The 12,038-nt window shown below is 35.6% G+C and overlaps 2 protein-coding genes across 2 annotated transcripts; one reads left to right on the top strand and one right to left on the bottom strand.

Annotated features, from left to right (window-relative positions):
* Positions 1–2,345: 2,345 nt before the first annotated feature.
* LOC101218007 (pumilio homolog 1) lies at positions 2,346–8,429 on the top strand. Its single transcript, XM_011656656.2, has 9 exons — positions 2,346–3,428; positions 4,056–5,578; positions 5,671–5,812; positions 5,954–6,061; positions 6,234–6,446; positions 6,591–6,701; positions 6,787–6,981; positions 7,381–7,555; positions 7,793–8,429. The coding sequence occupies exons 1-9, from the start codon at positions 2,790–2,792 to the stop codon at positions 7,840–7,842; spliced, it is 3,156 nt and encodes a 1,051-aa protein (XP_011654958.1). The 5' UTR covers positions 2,346–2,789; the 3' UTR covers positions 7,843–8,429.
* A 1,126-nt stretch (positions 8,430–9,555) lies between these two features.
* LOC101217766 (ribulose bisphosphate carboxylase/oxygenase activase 2, chloroplastic) lies at positions 9,556–11,815 on the bottom strand. Its single transcript, XM_004147632.3, has 6 exons — positions 11,658–11,815; positions 11,241–11,578; positions 11,028–11,136; positions 10,720–10,805; positions 10,158–10,630; positions 9,556–10,043 (listed from the first exon to the last, which is right to left on the bottom strand). Exons 1-6 carry the CDS (start codon positions 11,700–11,702, stop codon positions 9,763–9,765), a joined length of 1,332 nt encoding a protein of 443 aa, XP_004147680.1. The 5' UTR covers positions 11,703–11,815; the 3' UTR covers positions 9,556–9,762.
* Positions 11,816–12,038: the final 223 nt, after the last annotated feature.

Here is a 12,038-nt window from a genome sequence, read left to right on the forward strand (position 1 = left end):
AATAACTAAAATGTTGAGTTTTGGACGCAACTTAGAGATGTAGATTTTGATGACAAAAAAAATGTATATTTTTTTTTCTTATTTCAATAGTGGAGTTTTTAATATATACACATGTATATGTGTGTATATATTTTGAATAATAAAAAATTAAAAGGGGGAAGAATGGTGCAATAAAAAGTCATGCAGCCATGATTACTTACCTTATGCATTCCTAACCCACTTTGTTTTTTTATGCATGATAAAGTGATATTTTGTTTGGGAAAAAACAAATTATGACCAACATTCTCGTTTTGTTATTATTTTAACTTGTTTAGTAAAACCAATTTGGAGCAAAATCATTCCTTGGTTTTGTTTTCAACTCATCTTTTAGGTTGAATTTTAGTTTTTATTTATATTATAATTTATTTTTAAATATTAAAAAAAAAACATATTATACATACAATTTGGATGTTGTTACACGACTGAAAGTAGGTGCAAGCCATTGCAATGCAAAATTCTTGGTCCACTACTATGCAGAGCCAAACCGGTATTTTCTTAAGTTGTATATACGATATTCCTGCTTACGTAAATGAAAAAGTGGAAAGATTATGCCTAGGAGATGTTTGTAGTTGAGAAAACATTGAAGTCGAGAGAAGTTCCATGAGAAGATAGTCAAATTATTTATTTGCCATTCGATGAGGGTTTACGTGACAACACTACAAACATGATATATATTTAAGAGATGCACTAAAGATCGATCTAATTTATATATGTATTTGTATGTATAGTTAAACAACAATATATAAAGCTAAGTTGAACGAGTGATAATACAAAATGTATTTAAAATATTCACGTTCACAAACACTTTTGAAGAGCAAAGATAAATGCGATTATGATATGAAAGAAGGACAAATGAATTGATTTATATATTCCAAATTTAAAACATACACTTTTTGTGAATTCATAATGAACATGTAGATCTTAAAATCGAAAAAGAAAAAGTAAATTTTCATCAAATTGATTATTGAACTAACCGAGTAGTTATAGTAAAAAAAAAAAATTAGGGGAAGTGATTTTTGTGTTTAATTAACAAAGGAATCCAGGTAATGAAACTAATTTGAAATAGTACTCCATTATTGTTATAGCACTAAACTAAATGTTTGACTTGTAAGAAGGATAATATATACATATCTATGAAAATAAAAAAGAACCCATGTGACTTAAAATCTTTCAAAATTAATTCATGCAGTAAAGAAAGTCATTTTTTTATAATTAATAAAAAAAAACAATCCGTTACAAGTACAACCAATAGATTAATCTTGATAATTAGTCATATAATATTGCAATTGAACATATAAATAAAGTTATTTAAAATTAGATTATTTATATATATATTAGGATAAAAGGCAATAATTATAGAGAAAAATGTTTAGGTTAGAGTTATGGGTATTATGGAGATTTCACATAGGTTTCAGTTAGAAAAACAAAAAGAAAAGAAAGGGGTAATTGGAGTCCACGCGCGGTCCAAAAAGCGTGAGGAAGGGGCCCACTCCAGTTTTTTCAGTTTTAGTAAATAGAAATTTGGTACAGTTTTCCGCACCTGATCCCTCCCCCGTTTTACACACAACACTTGTCCTTGTTGCATTGGTCATCGCCTCAAACTCGGATCTGCTTTTGTTTCTTTGCTTACGTGTCACCATTTACTTCTTTTTCTTTTTTCCCTTTTTCTAACATTCACCTCTAAATCAATCTTAATTATAAATCCTATCAAATTTATCTTATATATATTTCTTTTCCTTTCAATCTATTTTATTCTTTTTAGAACTTTTATAGGATTAAATTCCAAACTGTTATTATTATTATTATTGTTGAAGAGTTTTTTTTTTTTTTTTTTTTTGACATATTCAAAAGGGTTCGTAAGTGTAGGCACTATTTTATCATTATAGATAAATAAACTGAGAAGAAAATTATGGAATTTATTACGAAAGCACTAAAATTAGAAATAAAGATGAGAGGAAAAATTTGTATTATGTAATATTTTTCTCCAAGATTTTTGAAAGGAAAACAAAATTCCAAGTTTAGAAAATGGAAAAACCCTCTATTCTCTCAAATGTAAAAGAAAAAGAAAACATAAACAAATTCTAACAAATTAGACATAATCGGCAATTTTCTCTCCTTCCATCTAATTCATATATTTAATGTTTAATTACAAATTTCCATTTTCTTTTCAACTAAAATATATATATATAAAATTAGAATTCCAAAATGGGCAAAATCTTTTGCATTAATCACTGAAATAAAACCCTAAAAGGATATCTTGTAAGAATATATCCACTACAATTGATCCTCACCGTCCGTTATTTTGTTCAACGGTTGAGATGTTTCCGCCACTCGTGCTTATCATTCCTCTTCCTCACTCCACTGTCTCCTTTCTTCGCATTCTTCTCCTCTGTGTTAAGAGAGAACAAAAAAATGGCTAACTTCTTCTTCTTCTTCGATCATCTTTTCGTTCTTGACCCAATCTGATGCTTATATTACTGTAATCTAAACATTAATCAATAAATAAAAAAAACCCCAAGTTTTGACGAACAGAGCTATTTTCTATTTTTTTTTTTTTTTGTGCCCCTTTTGTTTGGATTCTTGTTTTGAAGTCATGGGGTTGTAATTTTTTTTGTTGGGAATTGGTTTTTTGAGACATTCAAGCGAAACTCACTTGTACTTTTCGATTTTGAGCTCGTTTTTAGCTCAAAGTTGGGAGCTTTTTTTTTCTTCGTTACCCAGTTCTGTTTTTGGGAATTTTTGTGTTAGTAATGGTTACCGATACTTATTCGAAATTGGGTACTGATATTTCACTGCGATCGGCGCTGAAAAGTGGCGATTATGGTGAAGATTTAGGGATGTTGAGAAGACAACAAAGGCAACAACAGCAGCTCGAGGCTGTGAGTGACAGAGAGAAGGAACTCAACCTTTGCCGGAGTGGTTCTGCGCCGCCGACTGTTGAAGGCTCTTTAACCGCCGTTGGGGATATGTTTAATGCCTCTGACTTATTGGGATTCAACAAAGCCGCCGGAAAAGGTTTCATTTCTGATGAAGAGCTTCGTTCTGATCCTGCTTATGTTAACTATTACTATTCCAATGTGAATCTGAACCCTCGCCTTCCGCCGCCGCTGCTCTCTAAAGAGGATTGGCGGTTTGCACAGCGGTTACACGGCGGAGGCGGCGCCGGGGGGTTGGGTGGGATTGGAGATAGAAGGGAAGGTAGTAGAGGAGGTGATGAAGGGGTTAATCGGAATGGGTCACTTTTCATGTTGCAGCCTGGAGTTGGAACCAAAGAGGATCCCGGTATCGATTCAAGGCGGGTTGCTCGTGATTGGACCGGCGATGGCCTTATCGGGCTGCCGGGGTTAGGACTTGGGAGTAGGAAGAAAAGCATTGCTGAGATCCTTCAGGTGATGATGCTTTTGATTGTAATATTTATATGGGTCTTGTTTTCTTTAGATTCTATTGTTTTGCTTCATATATATTTTTTGGAAGAATCATTTTCCCTTTAAATCGTTGTGAACTCGATAAAGTTATCATTTTTTTGCCTACAGCTCTTATGATCCTAACATTCCCAATTGTAGATTGTTTTTTGACGGAATTACAATCTTATATTTACTGTTCTTATCGTGTATATTGCAGTGATGCCTTATAAAATGATCTATGTTGTGGTCAGCATTTAAAAAATGCCAGCTTAGATGTGCCAGTTTCTCAACTTGTAAGGAAGAAACACATGAATATTCTGAAAAGATGTTCATTTTTCCCTTACAATCTCAAATAAAACCTATATTTTTGTAAATTTTTTCTTATTATTCCTCATACTATAAGTAGGCAATCTATTTACATTTTTTCTATTGTGTGCATTATAAAAAGAGAGCCATGCTTAACCTTGTAAGCTTATTGTGCATTGGGTGTATTTCGAGCTTTAACAAACACTAACTATAGCAAGTGAGATTGGTTGTGTTTCATTTTTTCTTCTGGTAGAAAATTTCTGCAGTTAAGTTACAGTTACTTAGTTTGGTTTTATTTGATGACAGGATGATATAAGCAATGGAATGAATATCTCCCGACATCCTTCTCGTCCGACTAGCCGCAATGCATTTGAGGATACTTTGGAAGCTTCAGAAAGTCAATTTGCTTACTTACATCAAGATATGGCAACAATCGGTGGGAACAAACAGGGCTTATCTGCAGTTCAAGGAGTTGGTGCCTCTGCACCTCATACTTATGCATCAGCTGTAGGAGCCTCCTTGTCTAGAAGTGCGACTCCTGATCCTCAACTTGTAGCCAGAGCTCCAAGTCCTCGTATTCCTCCAGTTGGTGGGAGGATATCTAGCACTATGGATAAAAGAAACGCTTCTGGGCCAAATTCTTTCAATGGGGTTTCGCTGAAGGCGAGTGACCCTTCAGACCTGGTGTCTTCTTTTTCGGGCATGAATTTGTCAAATGGTATTCTTGATGATGAGAGCCACTTGCGGTCAGATATTCAGCAGGAGATTGATGATCGTCATAACTTCTTCAATCTGCAAACTGATCAAAATGATATGAAAAGGTATCTAGGTTTGAAGAACACAGACTCGGGGAAGTTTCATCTGCATTCATCTTCTCATTCAGCTAGAGGATCTCATCAAAATAATTCTCTTGCGTCAGGTGTTGATCAATCAGAATTCAACAAGCAAGCTGTTTCTTCCCCTACTTCATATATGAAGGGGCCGTATAAACAAACACTTAATAATGCAAGAGGTTCACCATCTCGCAATCAAAATATCGACAATGGAAATTCTTCTTTCTTGAATTATGGATTCAGTGGTTATACTACTAATCCTCCAGTTTCCTCAATTGTTGGGACCCATCTTGGCAGTGGTAATTTACCTCCACTGTATGAGAATGCTGCTGCTGCATCAGCAATGGGAATGAGTGCCTTGAATAATAGAGCATTCAATGGATTGGCTTTAGGATCAAGTATGTTGGAAACAGCCAGCGAATTTCAAAATAACAACAGGTTGGAAAATCATAATGCGATGAACGGTATGCAGTTATCTGGATTGGATCCATCCTACATTCAATATTTGGGATCAAATGAATACGCTGCTGCACAGGTGGGCGGGATTAGTGACCCTCCATTGGATAGTGATAGTTTGATGGGTAATGGATATATGGATTTATTGGGAGTCCAAAAAGCTTACCTGGGAGCATTGCTTTCACCTCAAAATTCACAATTTGTTCTTCCTTATTTTGGTAAATCCGGCAGTCTAAATCATAACTACTATGGCAACCCAGGCTATGGTCTTGGCATGTCGTATCCCGGAAGTCCATTAGCTGGATCCCTTCTTCCTGGCTCTCCTGCTGGATCTGGTAATGCCCTCAACCACATCAGTAAGGCCTTGCGCTTCTCTTCGGGAATGAGAAATTTTGCTGGAGGTGGCCTTGGAGGTTGGCATTCTGAAGGTGGTGGCAATATGAATGGAGGTTTTGTGTCTTCTTTGCTAGATGAATTCAAAAGCAATAAAAGCAAATGTTTTGAACTTTCAGAAATTGCTGGCCATGTTTTTGAGTTCAGGTACTCGGCTCTTGGCACTTTATACTTCTATGCTGTTGCTAAAGGCAGCCTAACCTGAATGAAAATGTTTCTTTCATTGTCTTTTTAAACAGTTCTGATCAATATGGAAGTCGTTTCATTCAGCAGAAGCTTGAAACTGCTTCTGTAGAAGAGAAAGATATGGTTTTCCATGAAATTATGCCACAAGCTCTTTCCTTAATGACTGATGTGTTTGGTAATTATGTTGTTCAAAAGGTATTGTTTTACATTTAACATTTGTTTGAACTGGCTTGTCTATAATTTTATTAAGCAGATGAGATCATGGAATGACATGATTGATGATTGAATAACTAATAATTTGTTTTGGACTTAATTATGAGCATCTGTGGCATCCAGTTTTTTGAGCATGGAACTGCATCCCAAATAAGGGAACTAGCTGATCAACTCAACGGACACGTGCTAGCGCTCAGTCTTCAAATGTATGGTTGCCGAGTGATTCAGAAGGTCTGTGTTGCCTTTGCTTTTTAAGGAAAATCTCCAGATTCCTTTAATATTAAATTATCTTTCCTTCTTTGACGTTTCACTGTTCTCTCATACAAAATTTGTGTTGAAGCTGAAAATGTCATCCATTTTTTTTCCCTGTAACCAAAATATTGTGATGCAAATATCATTTCAGGCAATTGAAGTGGTTGATGTTGACCAGCAGACTAAAATGGTTACAGAATTAGATGGTCAGATCATGCGTTGTGTACGTGATCAAAATGGGAACCATGTTGTACAGAAGTGCATCGAATGCATTCCTGAGGAAGCAATTCAGTTTATTGTTTCAACATTTTATGATCAAGTTGTTACATTATCGACTCATCCATATGGTTGTCGTGTTATACAGGTAAGGGAATTTATTCTTCTATTTTTGCATTTTGTACCATCTCTGATTCTTGCAAACTAAATTGTGATATTATGTGGAACTTACAACACTAATGATTATATTTATTGGTTGTAATGATTAAATCATACAACAATTCTCTCTCAGAGAGTTCTCGAGCACTGCCACAACCCGAAAACACAGCATATAATGATGGACGAGATTTTGCAGTCTGTCTGCACGCTGGCTCAAGATCAGTATGGAAATTATGTTGTGCAGGTTTGACATTAAATCAAGACACTCCTTTAATTACCTTTTGCCACTGAAGCACTTTAATATACTAATTTTGGTCTTGTTCTTACAGCATGTATTGGAGCATGGGAAGCCACACGAACGTTCTGCTATTATAAAGAAACTGACTGGGCAGATAGTTCAAATGAGTCAGCAGAAGTTTGCCTCCAATGTCATTGAGAAATGTCTAACTTTTGGAACTTCTGCTGAACGCCAGGCCTTGGTCAATGAGATGCTCGGTACCACAGATGAAAATGAGCCCCTTCAGGTGTTTGTCTGCATTCCACCTGCACTTTTTTCCCTTCCATATGATCAAGAAATTTCCCCACCCTCAACCGTCCTGAAAATGGAAGTTAACAATAGGAAAATATGTCTAATGCTTTTGTATGACAATTTTTTGGAGTGGGAACTCACTGTCTGCTTTGAAAGGAGAAATATAACAAAGATATTCTTTTCTCTACTGCATGCCTTTGTTCAGATCATGACATTTTATTGTCTTGGTACCAAATGGATATTCTCAACTTCAGAGCATTCTTTAGAAGAAACATCTTAATTCTACGGATAACTGATTCATACAAACGTATCTCCATTTTCTTTTCCTACAATTCGGATGGTCGAATGGAGTGACAAATGTTGTAACTTTCTTCTTCTCTGTTGTTGAATCCAGGTTATGATGAAAGATCAGTTTGCAAACTACGTTGTACAGAAAGTGCTGGAAACTTGTGATGACCAGCAACTTGAACTAATTCTTAATAGGATAAAAGTTCATCTCAATGCTCTGAAGAAGTATACCTATGGTAAGCACATAGTTGCTCGGGTGGAGAAACTTGTTGCTGCTGGAGGTACGATCTCTCCATCTACCAGTGCTTTTTGCTCTTTTGTTCATATTTACTTTTGGACAAGTCAGAACATGCTAAACTGCCAAAGAGGAATAGAATCACAATTAAAAATAAAAGAGGATAGCTAGTAGCTGAACTGTTCTCAAGTTTGTTTGCATTTTCGATACTGATTGATCTTGATTGATACTGTACTACTTTTTGATGTCGAGGTATCTAAAACGAACTTACACTGTATGACAGAGAGGAGGATTAGCATTCTGACTCCAAAGCCAGCACAGGTGGTTGGTTAGGAAAACAAGGAAGAAAGTTGTACAGCTAACCGAGGATAGCACAAAGCACGCGGTGTCTCTTTCCGCTTCCGTTTTATATCTCTGTCTAGTAAGTAATAGCTGCTGTATCTATATGATTCAGATAGAAGCTGACATGAAATAAGGAAAAAAAACGAGTACAAAAAGTAAAAAAAAAATTGTTAAAAAAAGGAACTGTTGGCTGTACATTTTATAATCTTGAGAGTATAGAGAAAATGAAGGTTAGATGAAGAGAGAATTGAGGGACAGATGAACAAAAGCTGATGGCTCTGTCCCTAAAGAAAAGAGATAAGAGGTTTTAGTATTTGAGTTTTTGTTTTTAAGGGTGTAAAAAGGGAGAGGAGGAAGAGGGAAGTAGAAATGTTTAATGGGATGACGACGACGACGATCTACGATGATATGATCGAATCATGGGTTGTACAAATATTAGCTGGTGGAGTTATGTTTTTCTCTCTTTTTTTTTTGTTAGGATTTGTTTTCTTTTGATTATGTATGAGATTTTGATTCTTCATCTTTGTTATTTCATCAACTTTTTTTCTTTCTTAAAGTTGAGTTTTTACTCTTTTTCTTTTTTGCTTGTAAAATGTTCATTTAGTTGTCCTTTTTGTTGAATTATGTATTCAATTGATGCTTGCTGAGATGAGAAATCTATTATGGTTTTAACAATTTTGTTTTTATTTTATGTTGGATTTGTTTTAATTAGGTGTAAATTTCAAAATGTTTAGTTTTTTTTTTTTTGAAAAAATAGAAGGTTATCAAAATTGCATTTTCTAAATTTATTTTTTGTTTAAAAATGAACTTCTAATCTTTTTTTCTTACAGGTCTTTTGTCAAATTAAATTTTTTGAAAAATCAATATTTGTTATGTTTATACATAAATTTGAATGTTAGGTTTATTTTGGAACTTTAATTTTCTAAGTTATTGTTTCATAGATCCTAAATTTATTATGAGCTTTATAATTTAGTGCACATTATGACAATGTGTTATATTTATAAATATTCTTATATGTTTTGTGATTTAAAATAACTTTTCTTTTTAAAAAATTGATAAAAAAAACAGTTGTGATTTCTTATGGAAATAGATTACAAAATTTAAAAAAATAGAGAATGAGTGTAATTTTCAACAACTTATTTTTAAAAAAAACTAACACTAAATTAAGACTTCGCAGAATTGTCTAATTTTATCTATATTTGTTTCTTACATTGAAAATGTGTTTATTTATTATTATTATTTTTAATTTTTCATTCTATAACAAAATCTTTATTTAGTTCTTTTAAAAAAATCTGTTTTACTTTATTGGTATAAACACCTTAATGTATATTGAACTTCATGAATCTTTGTATATGCAATAATTTTAGAATGTGACTTCCAAACCTCAAACTTATTTGTTGAAGGTTCGTTTGTTTTATTAAAACCTTTCGTTTTCTTTTTATTTCGATCTTGCAACCTGGATAATAAGCAATGATTTTTATCTTTTCATTTTCATTTGTAAAGAATAAAAAATGGTTGATCTTTTCGGAAGTAAAGAGACCAAGGTGAATCATAGCTGAGCAATGAAAAGAAATACAAGTGTGAAGAGTGAAGAGTGAAGACTGTGAACACAAACTTCAGAAGCAAAACATAACATTTTGCACATATGATTGAGTGAAAAAAAGAAGAAATACAACAATGGTTTGAAACACAAAAGTCACAAAATGAGAAACAAAAGTAAGAAATAACTTTTATTTTGATATGTGATTTTGGTTCCACAAAAGAAGAAGATGAAAGAACAAAAAGGCCTGAAGAATATATAGATGAGAGGAATCTCACATAATGAGAGCACTCATTTCCTTTCCCCACAAAGACACAACTTGATGATTAGTGTCATGAAATGAGTTAAACACAACACACAAGCTTTTTAATTTAGAAAGCTCCTCTGGTAATTGCGTCTTCATTGGCATTGCCAAGAGCAGCCTCATTCAAGTAAGTCTCAGCCAATTGCACCCTCTTCACATTCTCTTGTTCTTGAACCAACATGCCACCATACTCCAACAGCTTTTCAAGTGACATCGTTGGCTGCTCGAACTTTGGTGGTGGCTCTTTCGAGTTCACAAGCTTCTTCCCTATACTCTGGACTCCAACTCCGGTGACCCACTTCCTTACTTCGTCATCGTACACTCTCGCCCTTAGAGCACCGAAGAAATCTGTCCAACAAAAACAGGCATACAAGAGAGTTAAGTCTCTAGCGACCAAAAATGGATTGTTATGTTATGTAATGTAATGCAATGTCATGTCATGAGACATGAGTAGTAACTGACCGATGGATTGGCCTGGGAAGGTGTCGACCAACTTGACGATGTCATCATCAGCGACATTGTCGGTACGGAAGATACCTTTGCAGACACCGATACGGTCTTCCCTAGTGGGTGCCCAGTAGAATTTCTCCATACGACCGTCACGGATGAGAGGAGCGTAGAGAGTGGAGAAATCGTTACCAGTGACGATGATTGGAACTCGAGGGTTCTCCTCCTTGTTGTACATTCCAGGGAGTTGGACATTGGTGGGGTTATCAGCGATGTTCATGAGTGTGGCGTTAACCATTTGGTTGTTGACTGTGTATTGAGTGGTACCACCAAGACGACCAGCACCCGCATCCAGATCATTGATGAAGAGGCAGGACATTTTTCCCTTCTTGATTATGTCAGCGGCCTCACGGTACCGTTGTCGGATCAACTTGGCTGGCTCTCCTGCGTTCCCGCTTTCCAATTCTCCTGCACTCATCATGATTGGGCTGTCCAAACGGTCAAAGTGTTAGAAGAGCAATCCATTTTTTTGTATAAAGTATGAGTTTTAAAAAAGTAGGATTATGGACTGACTCACGTGATTCCCATCTTGGCAAATACAAGCTCACATTGGAAGGATTTTCCTTGTCCTTTGCCTCCCCACAGACCCAAAATCAGAGGAACCTGAACACGCAAAATTTATATCTATTGACATTGAATTTCATTACCTTACTATGTAAATATAATGACTTTTATCACTTTTAACAAGATAGACGAGTTACTTCGTCAATTTGTTTAGATCCTGTCCAAAATGAGTGATAGCGCTACAATGTTTATAAAAAACCAACAGTTTTGACTCAAAAGCATCACAGAACTCTGTTTAGACCAATGTAAAGGGTTAGAAACCTTGATGTTTGGGAGGGACAGGAAGTTCTTGGTGATGTGAACAACCAATTTGTCCATGAAAGCAGGAGCAATGTACAAACCACCCAATACATTGTCCATGCCATCATACCTACAACACATACATAAACAAGATGTATCATCTCTCATAAAACAACCAACAAATTATGAATATATATATATATATTTTTTTCTTTTTCTTGTTGTGTGTCTTACGATTTACGTCCTTGACTAAGATACTCATAAGAGCTCATAACAGCATAATGAGTTCCAGCTTGCATGGGAGCTTGAAACACAGAATCCACCATTCCCTTTCCTCTTGTGATGTCCTGTTGGTCATCTGATATATCGGTTCCAAGTCCGGCCCATCTGTCTATTTTTTTGGTCTTCTTCTCGAGATTCTCGTCTGAGGTTGATTCCACTGCCATCACCTTGAAGCTACCCGAGGAAGGCTTCGGGTTGACAACTCTGGAGTTGACCACTTTCTTCAAACTGTTCCCAAAGAAGACTGAACTTGGAACCGAAGTTGTGGATCCAGAGCCTTTCAAGCTTAGCTGAAATTTAGAGTAACAAACTTGAAGATGGTATGGGAGGCCTTAGAAATAAAAATACAAGTGAGGAAGAAGAACTTACCGGTGCATGGTTAACGACTCCGACAGAGGCAGCGGAGGCGGCCATGAGGACTTGGGAGTGTGTAAGTATTTGGCAGAGGGAAGGTAGATTTGGAGAAGGATGAAGAGGAATGAGGAGTGAAGAGTGAAGAAGGACTTTATAGAAGTAAAGGGATGGAGGTTTTGAGTCCAGTTGGAAAAAACGATATCCTAACCATGAGTTTCAGAATTTCCCAACAACCACACAGTTGAGATTAGCTGAGATGACACGTGGCGGAAGGAGAAAGGGGTTGTGAGTTCATCCTAAAACACTCCTTTAGTGGTTGATTTTAAAGGGAACTTCTTCTCCATTAAAATTTTGCCCATTTATTTCATTATCATCCAACCACAGGAACCCTAACTT

Source organism: Cucumis sativus, chromosome 5 (genome assembly GCF_000004075.3).
Source record: "Cucumis sativus cultivar 9930 chromosome 5, Cucumber_9930_V3, whole genome shotgun sequence".
Lineage (NCBI taxonomy): Eukaryota > Viridiplantae > Streptophyta > Magnoliopsida > Cucurbitales > Cucurbitaceae > Cucumis > Cucumis sativus.

Bases quoted from the DNA above. Each gene is read 5' to 3' on its own strand.
- LOC101218007 (XM_011656656.2), top strand. From the start codon at position 2,790: ATGGTTACCGATACTTATTCGAAATTGGGTACTGATATTTCACTGCGA. The intron at 5,813-5,953 runs GTATTGTTTTAC...TGTGGCATCCAG, and splicing joins GTAATTATGTTGTTCAAAAG to TTTTTTGAGCATGGAACTGC. The intron at 6,982-7,380 runs GTGTTTGTCTGC...TGTTGAATCCAG, and splicing joins ATGAAAATGAGCCCCTTCAG to GTTATGATGAAAGATCAGTT.
- LOC101217766 (XM_004147632.3), bottom strand. From the start codon at position 11,702: ATGGCCGCCTCCGCTGCCTCTGTCGGAGTCGTTAACCATGCACCG. The intron at 11,137-11,240 runs GTAAGACACACA...TATGTGTTGTAG, and splicing joins CTTAGTCAAGGACGTAAATC to GTATGATGGCATGGACAATG. The intron at 10,631-10,719 runs GTGAGTCAGTCC...CCGTTTGGACAG, and splicing joins TTTGCCAAGATGGGAATCAC to CCCAATCATGATGAGTGCAG.